The following is a 16,895-nucleotide window of genomic DNA, read 5'->3' as shown; positions in this document are numbered from 1 at the left end:
CAAAGTTGATAAAGGAGTTTGACTCAGTCGGTTGACATTAGCCAAGGGGGGTATAGCTTGAATTAAACATGTCATAGACAAACACTACGGTAAAAAATGTTTACTGCTTTGGTTTATCACCCATTTAGCCACCTATTACAATTCTATAATTTCCTGTAACATTATTTTTCTAATCATGTTACCGCTTTGTTTCTTTTGTTTCTGTACAGCTCTGGAAGGCAGAATACTGAGTCAGATTTGTGAGCAGGTCGACACAATGGCATATCTTCCGAACTCTGTCTTTCCACCTGTGGAAATCCAACCCGAGTCTCCAGACGGGAGCCGCTCCAAAGAATTCCCAGATGAGGAAAACATACAAGTAATGCTGCTTTTATCTCATCTGTGAAAATGACAGTCAGACGTAATGCTTGAAAATACTGTTAATGTCAGTCCTCAGGTGATGAACGTGACTAAACACATTGACTTCACATTTTAAACCTGCTGATCCCCTGTCTTTTCCACAAGAGAGACGATTTCAGTTTTAACTAAGTCAAATGTCTCATGGACCTTCATCAGGTACATGCTGACAGAGAGAAAACACAGTTCATTTAAACTGGAGGCAAAGTCCACAATGAACCACACCTGAGTCTCATTAGTGGTCAACAGATTACACCTTGTGGCTCTGAGTAAACTCCTCCTCTGTCAATCAATGAGTCAGTGTCCAGCATCACACCATCAATTCACATAGAAAATACAGAAACACAAATGCAACAAAGTACTATAACTATAAGTAGAGAAAAAAATACATATCTTACTATATAATGACGAAAACTCTGTCTGTGTGTCTGTTCCACGTTTTTCTCCTCACTGACTTGGTCAATCCATGTGAAATTTGGCACAGTGGTAGAGGGTCATGGGAGGATGCGAATGAAGCAATATTACATCAGTTGGCCAAAGGGGGGCGCTATAGCAACCAATTGAAATTGCAAACTTTGAATGGGCATATCTCATGCCCCGTATGTCGTAGAGACATGAAACTTTGCACAGAGATGCCTCTCCTCATGAGGAATAAATTTGCCCCAAGAACCCATAACTTCTGGTTATATAGATTTTCTGCCATTTTGAATTTTTTCAAAAACACTTCAAATCGATCTCTCCGATCGCTGTGGCTCCCCCTGTGGACCAATGTTGTTTTTCTTTCTAATGTTTGGTATGACTAAGTCATGGTATGGTATGCTGTACATAATCATGGAAACTGTCAGTGTGTCATTCAGTCAGTCAGTCATTCTGTCTGTCCCACGTTTTTCTACTCACTGACGTGGTCAATCTATGTGAAACTGCACATAGGCATTGAGGATTGGCATAGGTAGAAGGTGACAAAGCTACCAATGGGTGTGGACTAGTATATTTTAAGTGGAAAGACTTCTTGAATAGAAACGATCTTATAAGTAGACAATTTTAAATAGAAGTTATTTTTTTCGAAAAGACTCCCAGTGGAAGAAATTATGTAGAAGAATATAAGTCTAAACACTTAAAAGGCTGTATAGGTCCGATGTAGGATAAAAATCACTGCGTATCATGCCAACATTAAAAGATGCCTTTTTAGTTGGTTTCTGGCGCCACAAGTCACTGCCCACGTGCCAGATTTCGACGCCTTCCAAGTGAGACCGGGCTCTTAAGACAGGCTCTCCACACTGTTATTTACAAGCGATGAGATTTGTGTGTCCAGACATCATGACCTACCTGTCTGGGTTGCTGTTGCTGTCAGTAACTACATAGCTATGCTGGTGACGCCACTTTCCAACGCATCAGTAGACAATTAATTTTGGCTTCTGTCCACAGACTGTTTTGCTCCATGTTGTCCTTCAAAGCCCTCTGTTAAAAGAAGCATATATTCTGCTCAGCACTTCCAGAACTCTTGATTTAACGTTGTTTTTGTAATGTATAAACTGTTTTTACTTCTTCCATCTCCATTATTTCCCCCAAAAGGTCTCTGGAAGTTGATTTTCATTGTTTATTGAAATTACACTGAAATTACCAGAGGCTGCATGGAAGACAGGAAACACTGCAGTACAGTTTGAACGATCAGTGTGTCTGATTTGAGCTCTTCTTTCCTTCCCAGGTTGAGCTCCCAGTGGAGACACTAACAGTCCCGACCCCACAGTCCCAAGAGTTAGGTCCTGCCGACAAGAACCTGGTTGACACCAAACTGTTGGTGGAACCCTGGAACGAGCTGCCGGACATCACATTTGCCTCCCCTGGTGGCAGGGGGCCGCAGGGCCCCGGGTTGACCTCTGTGATGGGTCCTCACACTCCGACCGACTGGCTGTATGAGGCTGAGAGCACTCAGGCTCCTGTCAGCCCTCCCCCTCCCCCCCTGACAGACTCATCACTGCCAGGTAAACAAGCTTACATCAGAGTGTGTTTCATCAGTTTGATTTGCCTGATAAGCGCATTGCCTTCCTGCACTACAGCCATATGATAAAAAACATGACGGGAAATCTGGAGTTGTGCAACACGTCATAAGGCTGCTTATCACATTATGTGTTTGTTTTGGTTGGGAAATCTTGCCGTCCCCCCTTTCTCAAATAAGTTTGTTTTGTAAGTGTTTTTTAAGATGAACTAATAATAATATAAAAACCAAACACACCCCTGTTTTTTTACGACAGAGTCATTCTTCACCGAGGGGTGGCCTGTCTTTTCTTTATTCATTCAAACATGTAAAGAAAATGACAGACTGTGTCCGTGGACTCTTTCTGATTATTTGCAAATGATAAGAACAGATTCAGCGGTGGAGAGTTTTTAAATACAAGTTAAAATGCTACATATTTGTATTTCATTTAAGTATTAATACTCTACTCCACTGCATTTCCACTTTTTACTCTATTACGTTTGTTTCATAGTCCAGTTTTAGTTAGTTGTAGCTGAAATGACAGCAGTGATTTATCAATCCAAGCCAACAGTTCCCTGATTGCACCCTCCCTGTCCTTTCAGACGAGGGGTGCCGTCAGCCTCTGGACCCAGGTCCCTGTCGACAGTACGTGGTCAGGTGGTACTACGACCCCGAGGCCAACGCCTGCGCCCAGTTCTGGTACGGAGGCTGTCAGGGCAACACAAACAACTTTGAGTCAGAAGCCAGCTGCCGGAATTCCTGCGTCTACACGTAACAAACTGTGTTTGGAGACGAGGGCATGTGCAAAGCTAACATGCTCAATCACTGTCACCGAGGAACAGAGCGGACTGATGATGCAGGTTAGCAGCTGCTGCTGCGGCCACACACACACTGTGGATTGCTGCGGGTGAAGGAGACGATGGAGAGCAGACTTGGACCTCCTCACTGTCTCTCAGGCTACGTTCACACTGCAGGTGCTCCTGCTCAATTTTTAACTGCTGCACATGTACAAGCTGTCGGGTTATCTTGGACAACTACTTCTATCTGCTCTGGGATTCATATCTGAATATATAACTAATAACCAATACAAGCTGACAGGAGCATCGGAAAGACTGATTCAACATCTCATCCCAAATCATTTCATTTTCACTTTAGTTGACCTCCAGGCTAACACTCGATATAATAATTCCTCTTTAAGCAGGTATCACACAGTGACTTCAGCTTAGTCTGTTTGGGTTTTACAATATATCCGAGAGCAAGTTCTTAATCGCAAGTCACCCCATTCACATTCTTCAGTACCATGCTATTATATGACATGAGACAAGCCAAAAAGGGGATTACACAATAAACTCTAGTCACACAACTTGAATAAAAAAGCTGCAGAAAATGAGGACTATCCAAATATCAAAGTAATACTAAGGCCGTAAATACATGTGGGAATGATTAAACATTCACAGAGTGCAGAGTGGACAACACATAAACAGAAAATTGTACATTTTGATGCGCTTTTTTTCTCATTATTAACAGACCTATGAATATATGATACAAGACTGACGAAAATATTTTTACACCTGATGTGGACTATTCGAGCAAAATATCAGATTTAGAATCAGCCGCGAGCTAGTCAACAGTGTACGCCATTCATTAGTTTAGTCAAGTATCTCAATCTGTTTTAAACCTCTAAACAAATGATTCTTCTGTTTGACATTTATGTAATATTAATAATATCAAATTTTTAAATAAATAATTAATGATTATAATATAATTACCACAGAACACCAAAATGATTTACTGTTCTGTCACAGCGTCTCAAATGCTCTTTATTAGTCATTTTTTGAGGACAATTGACTTCCAGTGATCTGCTGATCTAAAGTTATGCCACCCATACATGAGAAGACTTTGAAAAGACTTTAAAAACATTTACGTCTTACACCATCTCACGTCTAAAGACAACGTTAGTGTTTAGTCAAACACTGGGGATCTTGCAGTGTCACTATTTACAAGACTACAACTAAATTCCTTTTGAGATTATTTCCCATCCTGCTCCTGCTGGAAATTCAACGCCAAACTCCCTTAAAGAAATATGACATATTAACAATTCCTAAAGTGTCCGAAAAGTGTCATTGAAGTTCAGCTTTTGTACCAGCCAAGGCTAAAAACTTAAGATAATATTAAACATGTTTGATTTAGGAATGTTAAGACAAAAAAAAAGACTAACCCTGACCGAGTTTTATGACCGCCTTATATCAAATGATTGAGATCACAGGAGAGCACCAACTGAGAGACTCTCATGATTTTAATCCAACATCAGAAATTTGTCTGCTACAGTGAAATCTCTTGAAAAGTTGTTTCATGTAAGGGTGGCATCAACTGTGCAGCATTGGTTCCCTGGTTAAGACTTCAAATCAGAGATAGCTCACCTCGTGAAACAGGCCCCAGGACACCTCGTGTGTTTTAATCATTTACCCGAGCATATGTTCTATGCAGCAGGAAAAATATCTCAAGTTAACTGACTTACTGATTTCAGGCTACTTTTTTCCTAATGATTCTCTATTAGACACAGAAAGCATGGAAAGAATAAGGAGTTCTTAAAACAGCAGTCATACCATTTTAATCAATATTATTAAAGGCTCTGTACGTGACATTCAGAGCATTAAAAAAGCAGCAAACCATTATTTGCTATGTGAAGATATTGTGTTGAAATCCGGGCTTCTCTGTGGTTTGCTGTGGGAAGCTGCTCCAGCTGTGTGTGCATGTGTGTATCCCACTGGCTAGCTCACTGCCACAGCTTTGAACTGCGCACATACAGTGGTGACTGCTGATATCAGGACGGCGCCATCGCAGAGGCGTAGCGCCCACCCTCTGGTTCCCCCCTGGTTAACATCTTTAGCTCTGTCAGCACTGTTGCTGTTGTTTAGCGCTGTTTATAGAGTTAGCGCTGTTAGCTGCTAGCTGTCGCCCCTTTAACGGTTTAATGTCAAATTATTTGGACAGAACTTCGTGATTCAATCAAATGCAAAAGGAGACGTGTGTGTTTAAAATCGTTTGTTGAGAAGAAAACCAGGCAAACAAGCACAATCATCCGTAGCTAACGTAACGGCTCAGCTAATCCTAAATATAAAAGCCTCTCTGTTCTCCTTCATTGTCCGAGTTCCCCTGTTGAACCCATCGTCATCACTCAGCGCGGTCGGGTTAGCCAAACCGGCTCTACTTCTTCCATCATCACACTGACCTCAACAGTGACACAAACTCACAGTCAGCACACTCTGTTCGATGCAGCTTGGCAGGACTTGCAGTTGTGGACAGACAACACAGTATGGATATTTCGTTTGTTACTATGACTACCAACATATCAATTATTCACAGTTATGTCTACATCTGGTCGGTTCAACTGTATATTTCATTAAGAAGTATGTCATGACAATATTACTATATGAAAACAGCACAGAGCAAAACATGAGAATTGAGGCACTTTCACCTGCAATGTGAATATAGTTTCTGTATATTACTGTTGTAACAAATGTAGTTTATGGAGCCAACAGTGTATTAAACACTTTGTATTTTATTCTAGGGTAATGCATTCTGGGATTTGTCTTGTTCTTGTGGGTCACTGTTCGTAGGTGTTTCTTTAAGAGTTGTCCACAAAGCAGCGGTGCCTTCAAGGGCATCTTGATAACTAAACACGCGGTGTATTCTTAACCTGTTTATTGTGTTTTCACACGATGTCGTAGCTCCTTCAATGTTCATTTCTTGCGCTGTAGTTGTTTTAGGTCATCTTAACACACTCTATTAACCTCCATTATGATGAATGTTGTATGGAAAGAGACACTTGACTGTAAAATATATTTTATTGTTTAACACTGTAAAAGTGCCAGAAGGAATAGTAAACGTAGAACGTGGTAGTTCAACAGAGTAAACCCTTTTTCAATAAATAAAATATAATTTCTTAAAGATTGTCCATTTGAGTTACCCTTTCAAAAGTGCAACACAGATATATGACATATTTGATATTTGAGTAGACACAGCTGGTACACATGGTCGTCAGTCCTGCTGATCTAAAGCCTCTGGCTGTGTCTCAACCATTGCAGACATATTAGTGACAGTAGAGCGGTACGAGTGGAAAAAGAGGCGAGGATGACTGGCAACAAAGAGTCCCCGGCTAGATGTTGTTCCACCAGGACATTATCCACTTTGCCAAGAGTTAGATCAGTGAGTTGATGCCACTGTCATATCTGTCTTGTAGATATACAGCTGCTATCAGAACACATACAAAAATCGAAGTGTAGACACCGATAACACCTCTGTGGATTAACAAAGGAGATAGAACGTGCTAATTGACAAGCTTTGGACAAAGCCAGTCTATCTGCTTCCTCCCGTTTTCAGTCTTTATGCAAAACAAAGCTAAGCAGTCGCCAAACTTGAGTTGCACTGATCCTCTTTAAAATGCTACAATTCATCGTACTCGGACAAAAAAATTAGCTACTTTTTATCAAGTTTACGTTACGTAGTGTTTGTCTTGTGAATCTTAACAGCAAAAAACAGATGCAAAAAAATGTCTACAACTTCTGCTATTGGCTGTGGATGTTCACACTATTACACTCCACACCCGTTGTCTTATTTTTTACAGCATTTCTCTTAATGGCGTTGTAATATCTTATGTGGGTCCTCTGTAGCAGCTTGTGAAGCTCAGACTTGACATGCAAACATCAGTTTGCTGAGGATGTCCATGTTTTCTAAAGCAGATGCACTTGGATTCATTAAGTTCGGAAGTTTGAAATACAGACACAGAATTATAGACTGCTGACTTGCAGTGGATCACAGCAGAACTCCTGGCAGTGAATACGTGTAGTTCACAAAATGTGTAAGACAATATAAGACAGGTAAGTGGAAGAAAACACACTATTTGTTTTTAACAGAAGAAAAATAAATACACAGCAAATTGTTGCAGCAAAGCTTCAGCTTGAATTCACATTGAAATCATATACTGTTGTCAACATAGTGAAATGTATACACCAACAGTGTGTAATATTCAGAACATAATGTACCTAACAATCTGGACAGAGCTACAGTGCTGCTGATTTTCTACACTGCTGGATAGTGCCAGTGCATTTGACAGTACATTCTTATTTCGGTGGCTAGTGTAGAATAAACTGCAGCTTTGTTTTCATTTTTTAAATCTTAAAAATCAGCTCTCACTGGCCTTCACCCAATCTTCTCTTTATCATTAACAGCTTTGTTTTTTACTATCGGCCATTTAAGATTTTTTTCTGAATGTGGCTAAAGATACTCCCTGCATGCTCCTCCACATTTCACTGTCGTAAAAGACAAAAATAAGGAGGACAGATTAAAGGCACGCATGTTCTTTACATTTCCTTTCTTCCTATACACAAAGTTATAGCTTAGTAAAACACACTGACTCAAATCCCCAAACATCATGAACACTTTTCACAGTAGAAATCTGACCTTTGTGGGAGTTGAAGGAATCAACACATCTTTAAACCTGAAAAGCCTTAAGTTACAGTTATGGTTTGAAAAAGTTAAATATCTTGTGTTAAATAAGTTAAGCTTGGCTCTAGAACCTGCTGATACCCTCCATCTGTCCTCCAGTTAGTGCAGAGGTTGTTGTGCACACACCAACATTTCATGTGGGCCTAGTAATGGTGGTTGATTCAGTTTTTTCATCTGGATTAAATCTGTATTTGTATCCGTATGGCCGCAGATGGTACGTCAGGTAGTCCAACACATACAGCTGGGCAGCTTTAATGTAGTGGAAGGACACGACAAAATCTGAGCAGCAGCCTGGACCCTGGAGAGGAAGAGAGAGAATCGCAGAGGTCAGCACAGTTACAGTTCAGATTATGTACCAGTATCAAAATCAAAACAGAACCACTGCTGTCCGTAAGTGTTCAGACAATGGTACACAAAGGGTTAACAGTTTCCCACCTAACCCAAAATCACTAACAGGATTGGCTTTGCTGCTCTTGCTAACATGTGATTATTTTTGATTTGTAAACGTTTGGACTGCAGTGTGGCATCTTTCCTCTGACCTGCAGCTCTGTGTCTCTTGGTTCTTCTCAAAGTCAAGGAAGGATCCTTAAACAGCTGAATTTCAAGGCGGCTACCTCATTAAATCCCAGCAAAGTACTGTTCCAATGTCAAGGATCCTTCGAATTCTACCGAGGACCAAGTCCTTCCCTCAGATAATTCTCAAGGATGCATCTGTGTATCCTCAGCTGACACGAATTCACCGAATGCTAGGAAGGAGTCTTATAGCGTCTGCAGGACTCTGCCCTACCAAGGAGACACCCTTGACTTTGAGAAGCACCATCTGTCTCGGCGTCCTCCTCACTTTGCTCTGTTTGGGACTGTCCCCAGGCTCCAGGATGCCTCCCACTGAGCAGCTGTGAGCTCCACTATATCGGAGGTGGTGAACTTAACATTTGTGTAGAACATAAACCACTCAATGGTGAGATTTATACCTGATCACAAGTGTTTTAAGTTAGTTTGTTTTCCACCTCAGATGAAGAGCAGCACACAGTCGCTTCCCTGAACTTTGTCTCATCCACAGAGTCTCAATCGGGGGGGCTGTGACACAGGTATGCGGGATGTTTCAAAGTGCAGAAAGTCTTGGACATGAGCAGAAATCTTGCGGAAACACACGAGTCCAGGGGTCTATGAATAAATTTAGTTACTGTGTACTGACTTGAATCTGTGCCACGTTAAAAGAGGTTACTTCCTCAAACAAGAGACAAAAGAGGAGGAAGAATAAATCGGGCCTACACGTGTGTTGACTCAGCGGAGATAACATTAAATGAGACAAGCTGATCTACAAGGAAAAATAAATATTTGAAAGCAATACAGAAGGCCTGACAACCTTCCTGCATTAACTTCCATTATATTTTGAATTGTCGCGTTTTGTTTATCCTTTACATAAAGACATTTCCACTATAAACTGATGCATTAAATTAAACAGAATGCAGGAAATGAAGTGCCTGACGTCCTCCACTTAATGTGTACTTACAACAGTGTCTACAGATCAGTATATCACTATCTATTGCAATCTATATAAGAGTATTTCTTTAGTGCTACCTGTTGGTGAGCGTGTCTAATGAAACAACTTCAGCTTACTCTGGCTCTCTTTGAGGCATCTGACTTCACCACACCCAGCACTGGCAGCCCAGTGTGGCTGGGCTGATAAAGTTACTCAAGTTACCAAATATTAACTCTGACGTTCCAGTCCAGGTGAGCTTGTGCACATTAGAAGAGGCAGTTTTGTAACAGCCAATCACATGCAACACCAAATGACCCAGAGCAGCACACATTTAAGAAGTTAAAACTGTTGATGCCCGCTTGGACACTTGGTCAGTGCAACTTTAAAACATTAAACTTTAAGAGATAAAACAAAGCCCATCGAACAAGACAAACACAGCAATAGTCAAAGTGGGAAATACAGTAATAATCAAATACTAAACGCTTTATAAAAATGGATAAATATCAGAGCTAGAACGTCAGAGCGTACGAAAATGTACACGTCCGTTTCAAACAATGTTACCGTCACTGCCCACATACTTCCATGCGCCCTTTACGCTGGCATGAATGTTAACCAATATATCCACCAGGGGGCAGCCCAGAGTCAAACGTTTGACAACAACAAACTCAAAAACAAACATGGCGACTGTGGAGGAGATATTGATAATGTACCTCTTGCATAAAAGACAAAAACAGAGGCAGCATTGTAGGAGGCGGTGGTCGGTGAGGCCGTTAAATACATCGCGACTGGAGGACGGAGAATTCTTTTCTCTAGTACTGCCGATGAGAGAAATTGAATTGTTATTTCTTCTTCGTGTCTCACTAGAGCTACGTATCGGGTAGTGACAGCAACACTGCCCCCACGCTTTCCGGTGGTACTGCTCCATTTGGCCCGTATCCGTAGAAATACGGACAAAATGAACGCAGAGCACGGACAGAAGGCTCCGTCCGTATCCGGATCCGTATTTAACGTTGAGCATAAATGAGCCTTATCAGGGTAAGCCGTTATGGAAAATGAATGAATGATATTGTTTCTTATAACATAAAAGGCTGGTCATTGCCCATCATTAGGGCACAATATACTTTGAGAATGGAAAGTGATTATGTACTCAACGAGAGACCATCTTGCAATGGGATCACATCACACCTGCAACTTAAAATGAATGTAGGCCTGGGTAGTAAAAGTTGGAGGGCAATGACCCCTGTCCTACTTCCTGCTTCGCTACATCCTCTGCCCTTGCCCAGACCATCCCCATATTTGAACCTGTAAAGTTCTGTGACTGCATCTTGCACTGTTGTGGCGCTATTGTGGTGACAAAGTCTGACTATAGACAGACACATAAACACTTGGCAAAATTCTCATGAAGGGCTAAGACTTTTCATTGGTCGATAAAGATGTTACCATGTTCTTTGCTGGTTGTAATGGGACAGTAGTATCATTGTCCATACTGGGGTCGTGTAGGAATAGTGACCTTTTTTCCACCTCATAATCGAGCAGTGACAGGTGGTTACTGTTTGTTTTGACACCCAACAACCTGTTAACTCCCAGTGAAGTGGCTGAACCTGCTCTGTGAGACAGACTCCTGGTTTGTTTTGTGATGTCCACCTGTACAGTTGCCTTGTCAACATTAGCTAAAGTGTTGTTTGTGTGAATGAATGAAAGCTGTGTTTCCCAGTGACCTTCCACAGAACTAACCAACTGTCACACTTCAGTCTGTTTGTATTGTTTCATACCTCTATTGGACGGTAGTAGTCATAAATCAGATACCACGGCCGTTTTCTCGGGGGCTGTCTGACCAGGTAATGGTCTGGAGGATAAGGATGAAACGTCTGTCTCCCCTTCACGTCTCTGGAGTCTGCCAGCTCCACCTTCATCGTCTCCATACACTTCCCCAGAGCCATGTCCTCTATGGTGGAGAAGTGGGTACACTTCCCAGTATCGAACCCTTTGATAAATCTTCTCAACGCCTCCTTACTGAGGACATAACCTGCTCCTCCACTCATGTAGCCTTGCTTGACGAATGGTTTAAACCTTCTGCCCAAGTACAACGGCTTTTCCGTATCGTATTTGGACAAGACGTAGCGTAGATTCTCTACGACCACAAACGTGTCGTCATCTGCTTTCAGGAACCAGTCCGCTTCGTCCAGGTGGTGCTGGTAGATGTACTGAAAGGCGCGGATGGTCTTCCAGTACAGGTTTTCCCTCCCTTCACTCACGTTAAGCTCCACGGTGGGGAAGTCGGTCTTGACGGAGCTCATGTACAGCACTTTGTTGCAGTGCTTGGCCCATGTTTCCTTGATGTGCTTGGTGCGGGATTGCAAGTACTTGGGTCCCGTCATGATCCAGCACAAGATCCGTACTGTGTCGGAGGAATTGGCTGTGGAGGTCTTGTTCTCAACTGGAAGAATTTAAGAACAATGCATCAGAAATGTGTTGCATGGACATTTTAGACCTCTAGGATTAAGACCTAGGGTTTATCAGTACAGTGCACAGTCAAAAGTATAAATGAATTCATAAGTAGAGATAAGCTGGTATACCAGAACAATTTCTAATGCGATCATTATCTTCGATTTTGGGGAGCGCCAGGCAAAACAGCAGAGCCCCAGAGACAGATACACCACAGCAGAACCAAAGAACAAGGCTTCGGCTTGTCTAGCTCTGAAAATACATTCTAGTGGTTCTGATCGTCTAGAAGAAAGAAGGCATGCTGTTGCAGCAGATCATAGGTTAAGAGTACGATTGTTTCTACTGCGTTTCTGTTGTCACTTCTGTTGAAATCACTGCACTGAAGCTGAATGATAACTACTTAAGTTCTTGCCCATTGTCCGTTTTAACAATTTTATTTCATTACACTGTATCCTGACCCCTTTCAAACAGCTGTATGCGAGAATGCAATTGTCCGAATCAATTGAATCGAACATTAATCAGACTTCATCCTGCCAGTTTGCTGGTGCAAAGTCTGTGTAATGTCAGATTGAACCCATCTGTGAATAGAGCAGGTAATTGTCCAAAGACTTCACAGGGAGCAAGGCGGCACTTTGATGACATTTCTATTATGCCGCTTGTGTGAAACCAGACGAAAACAAAGATCCGAGGGTGAAGAAGAAAGGTCATTTACAAAGAGATGGCAATGAAAATGTCTAACTGGAGGGATAGTGTGATTCATTAACTTCTGTCTGTAAGAAATTAAAGGAACAACAAGAGACTCATCTGTTTATGACCAGATTACAACCTGGCTACATGACTGCTGTATAATCCATGTCATATCCTGCCTCCTGCATGCTCTACCCAGGCGCTCCCCCTCGTCTTGGTCTGTATTTCCAGTTAGTGAGAACACTTCTACATGGACAATCTTCTGTTGTGTGCTACATGTATGAAAGAGAAACTCCGGACAATATCTGTAGAATCAGGTCCTGACATTGACCAAAGTTCATGTGAGAAAACGGCTGTAGTCAGATTTTCCTCTTTTATGTGTTTTACACCTCTCTGTAAAGCACTGAATGACCTTTGGGTTTGAAGGTCATTAAACTGTCTGGTCTCATAAAATGTCACTTGCTTTCGCCTGTGTCGGGCGGCCTATAAAAAAAGATGCTACATTCTTTTTTGATTGTAAAGGAGGGGCTATCATTGCATTTCATGTATCACCATATTGTCATTTGACATGGGTTGAGCAACATAGGTTTGAACCCAACCTTGCACATACACAAAATGCATTGTGCTAGAAATTGAAAATCACACACACCTCCTTAGTCTGCTCTAATTATAATCAACACTGACTGTAGGTACAGGCACGCTCACTTATTGTCTCTCAAGTGTGTTTTTCTTACTTCTGCCTACTAAAGATGGCAAGAAAGTGCAAGGAATTTTTTATTATTATTTGTAGGGATGCACTATGTTGGATTTTTTTCCCAAATATCTGATATATAACCACGTATTTGACCGATAACCAATATCGATATCTATTTTTTCCCCACTTAATTTTAGTCATCAAGTCTCTTCTGTAGTGGAATGAACATATTATGCATTACTCTTATCGTTATGGCCCACCAGCAGATGGAGACATGAAATAAATTGCTTTTCAATCTATGTAATATTCATTTGTTGTGCAAGAGAAAGCATGCTGGCCATTTCCAATTTTTCATTTTATTAAAGCCAATATCAGTCGAGTGCTGATATTATTGTGCTTTCCTAAGTATTTGCATCTGAATTCATGCATGTTTTGACGTGGAAAATAATTTTAAAATAATCTAGATTAAGATTGGAATGTTTCATAACTGTAACCATGGTCTAAATAGTTTCTGCAGGGCAGTGACTGATTCGCAACATGAATATTGTGGGAGTAATTAGGCTGCATTTGTCAGTTTTTGCATGTCTTTATATGATTTACAATATATCAGTCTTAAGACACAGCTGGTGACTGTCGTTACAAGATCTTCATACATCCCAGCATACAAAAAACACAAATTAAATAATCCTAACTCAATATTATACAATATTAACTCTCTGAAAACAAAAAAGACATGCAGCTTCTCTAGATACATAACAATGTAAACATAAAACAGAATGAACTGGTTAAGGAATGTGAAAACATGAGAAAGTCTTGTGCTGCTCACAAAGTTTCATCTTGGTAACACATATGGTCTTATATATATATATCCCTCTGCATTTTTTTTTGACAAACCTATCTTTCTTTCAAAGATAAAACAGAACGAGTAGAGCATATAGCTATAAAAATATGAAAATAGAAATAAACATAACACAACATATGGATTAAATCGATGCCTACCTGTATGCACATGCTGTAAATCGTGTTTGACTTCATGCTTGACAGCCCTCATGACATATGCGACTCTGTCTGCTGAGAAGTGCGCGTCCATCAGAAAGCGAAGGGAAAGAAATCCCATAATCAGCCCAGTGGTGAAGACTAAATTAAATGTAAAGTACCTCATCCTCCTGATTTACCTGTCAGACACGATGTGGAATTAATTAGTCAATCAGCAGTGTTGAAAGTGACATGTCAGTTAAATCAGTAACAGCATGATGTGCACGTGGTTTCCAGTTTTAAAATTATGAGAATAAAGCTTGACATGGTGATTTTGACAGCTGCCAGGACACAAGTTGAATTATAACTTATTACAATAACACATTAAATACCAGTAAATAATTAAGCAATGTGAGTGATTTCCATTAGAAATCAATTTTACCTCGTCAGTGATGAACCCAAGCTGCAGTTATCTGTATTCTTTCCTTCAGATCACAACAGACGCACTGGGAGCACCTGCTGCTCTCACAGGTGTCTCCACTGACTCTGATTCAACTCAGGCGGAGCCGGTGATGCCTTCCAGACCACTCGGAAATCAAAAACTTCCGACCTCCTACTGGTAAAAAGCACAATGAGACGCCACCCAAAGTCAGACTTGTGGTAAACCCATCCATAAATGAGCAGCTGTCTGACGTCACACGACAGTGGAGCAACATTTAAAAGGTGATGGGGGGGTAGGATCTATGTGCAGACTACAGAATTTGTTTTAGGCTAGAGAATGGAATATTTAAATTCAGGGTTCATTGAACACTGCAAACACAAAGAGGAGAAGGAGGAAGGCAGCAGCAGGTGCAGTCAGTGCAGCCTCACCTACTGATGATGGCTGAACATGTTAAAAATATTTTCAAGGGACTCTGCTGCAGGGAAGTGAGAGACAAACAGTGTGGTCTTTACACTACGACCTGATCCTTTCTCTAGAGCACAAACTTCTTGTGTTTATTTGAATTGCATTTTCTTATTTCCTTGTGGGTATAAAAGAATTTTTTTTTTTTTTTTTTTTTTTTAAATATAGGCCTCTACCAATAAGTTGAGGTGGCCCTTCATGGTGATGATAAACCAGAAAGAAAAAAAAAAGAAATCAAAATTACAAATGATATATTGTTAAAATGCTTGTAATATGTTAGTATTCCAACATAAATCAATTTGTGACCATAGAATTAGAGTAGTAGTAGTATTTCCACGTTCTAGATATTCATCATTACAGTTCCTTGAAAACATCTCAGAAATGGTAAAAATACTGATATTATTTTTTCTGGAATAACACTGAATATATGGTATTAATAAAAGTGAATATTCATCCTTTTTTATTCCATAAAAATGGTGAATTTACTACCTTAGCATCACTGCCTTTATCATAAAAGCCAAGTTCAACTAATGAGTTGAGCATGGCTTTAGACAGTAACAAAAAAAATCATACTTACGAAATTATTTCAGCATATTTGTAATAAATAACATTAAATGTATCTTTAACAACAATGAATGACCAGAAGATTTTTTTCCTTAGCAAGTAGTCAATTTTTATTACATTAGCTTAGTCTCAGTACCTTTACCATGAAAGGCCAAAAGCTTTTGATAGTGACATGAACATTCAGCTCTAGTGAACATTATTGCAGTCAACATGCAAATGACACGCTCCTTTAAAGCATGTGTGTCATTGTGGTGTGTAATCATACTGCACATTTTAGAGCGGCCTTTTATTGTGACCATCCGAGGGCACACCTGTGGTAATGATGCTGTTTAATCAGCCTCTTGATGTGCCACCTGTCAGGAAGAAGAAGTGCTCACTAACGTGGGGTTCAACAAATTTGTGACCAGAGTCTGAGAGAAATAGATCTGTTAAGAGCATTAAAAAGTCTTAGATCTTAACTTAAATTTAAACCTGTGAAAGCTAGGAGCAAAAACAAGTGTTGGGTTCATTGTGTTTAAAAACCGTCTTGGATTAGCTGCAAAATGTGTCATCACAAAGCAGTTTAGCTGAGCTTTATTATCATAGTAAAGGATCTTCTTCCACTATAGGGCTTTGACATAATGCAAATAAAACTGAATGTTGTCTTGTCTGTTTGAAGACTTCAGGCTGTCACGTCCATCATCCTGCCTTTAAATATCATTAATATTGTAATATGTTGAATGCCAAAAAAGTACAGAGGTCCTGCTCTATGATATCTTTGGTCTCACTTCATGTGTCAACTAGTCGACTTTTGGTGCTGTAAGAATGAACCATAGACCTTTTCCACAGCAGACATTCTGACATATCATAGTAGGAAAAGCACAGGTGTATTTAATAACATTAATGGTGGCTGTATTCCATTTAGAGGAGGCCCTGGTGTTATTTAGTGGAACTGAGCCATCGTTAATGGCATCAGTTTCACCTGTGCTTCTCCTACAATGACAAGTCAAAATGTCTGCTGTGAAAAAGGTCCATTACATATTGGGAAAAAAAACAAATGCAAAAAGATTAATTATCTCATTAAGAGATTGTTGAGCAAGCAAGATGTCTTTATTAAACATTCACTGGAGAGCAGTCTTAGAGTATGGATGCGTGGTTTATATGTCTGCAGCAGAAACAAACCTTAAAAAGCTTGACGCTGAACAGGCTCAGGCTCTCCGAATTTGTAGTAGAGCATCACCAATATCTGCGTTGCAAGTTGAAAGGAGGGAAATGCTTCTACGAA

General features: G+C 40.5%; 2 protein-coding genes across 2 annotated transcripts in view; one reads left to right on the top strand and one right to left on the bottom strand.

Annotated features, from left to right (window-relative positions):
- The window catches only part of col28a1a (collagen, type XXVIII, alpha 1a), a 36,415-nt gene extending 30,473 nt beyond the window's left edge, over window positions 1-5,942 (top strand). The window contains exons 33-35 of the mRNA XM_033637708.2: window positions 210-358; window positions 2,102-2,378; window positions 2,974-5,942. Of these exons, the coding sequence (XP_033493599.1) occupies window positions 210-358; window positions 2,102-2,378; window positions 2,974-3,146 (599 nt within the window). The 3' untranslated portion in view covers window positions 3,147-5,942. The remainder of the gene's footprint in view (window positions 1-209; window positions 359-2,101; window positions 2,379-2,973) is intronic.
- A 258-nt stretch (window positions 5,943-6,200) lies between these two features.
- On the bottom strand, window positions 6,201-14,789 carry c1galt1a (core 1 synthase, glycoprotein-N-acetylgalactosamine 3-beta-galactosyltransferase 1a). The gene is made up of 4 exons (XM_033637709.2): window positions 14,606-14,789; window positions 14,188-14,363; window positions 11,135-11,799; window positions 6,201-8,177 (listed from the first exon to the last, which is right to left on the bottom strand). The coding sequence occupies exons 2-4, from the start codon at window positions 14,348-14,350 to the stop codon at window positions 8,013-8,015; spliced, it is 993 nt and encodes a 330-aa protein (XP_033493600.1). The 5' UTR covers window positions 14,351-14,363; window positions 14,606-14,789; the 3' UTR covers window positions 6,201-8,012.
- Between the last annotated feature and the right edge of the window lie 2,106 nt (window positions 14,790-16,895).

Source organism: Epinephelus lanceolatus, chromosome 16 (assembly GCF_041903045.1).
Source record: "Epinephelus lanceolatus isolate andai-2023 chromosome 16, ASM4190304v1, whole genome shotgun sequence".
In the NCBI taxonomy this organism is placed as follows: domain Eukaryota; kingdom Metazoa; phylum Chordata; class Actinopteri; order Perciformes; family Serranidae; genus Epinephelus; species Epinephelus lanceolatus.
This window is presented reverse-complemented; position numbering and strand designations above follow the sequence as displayed.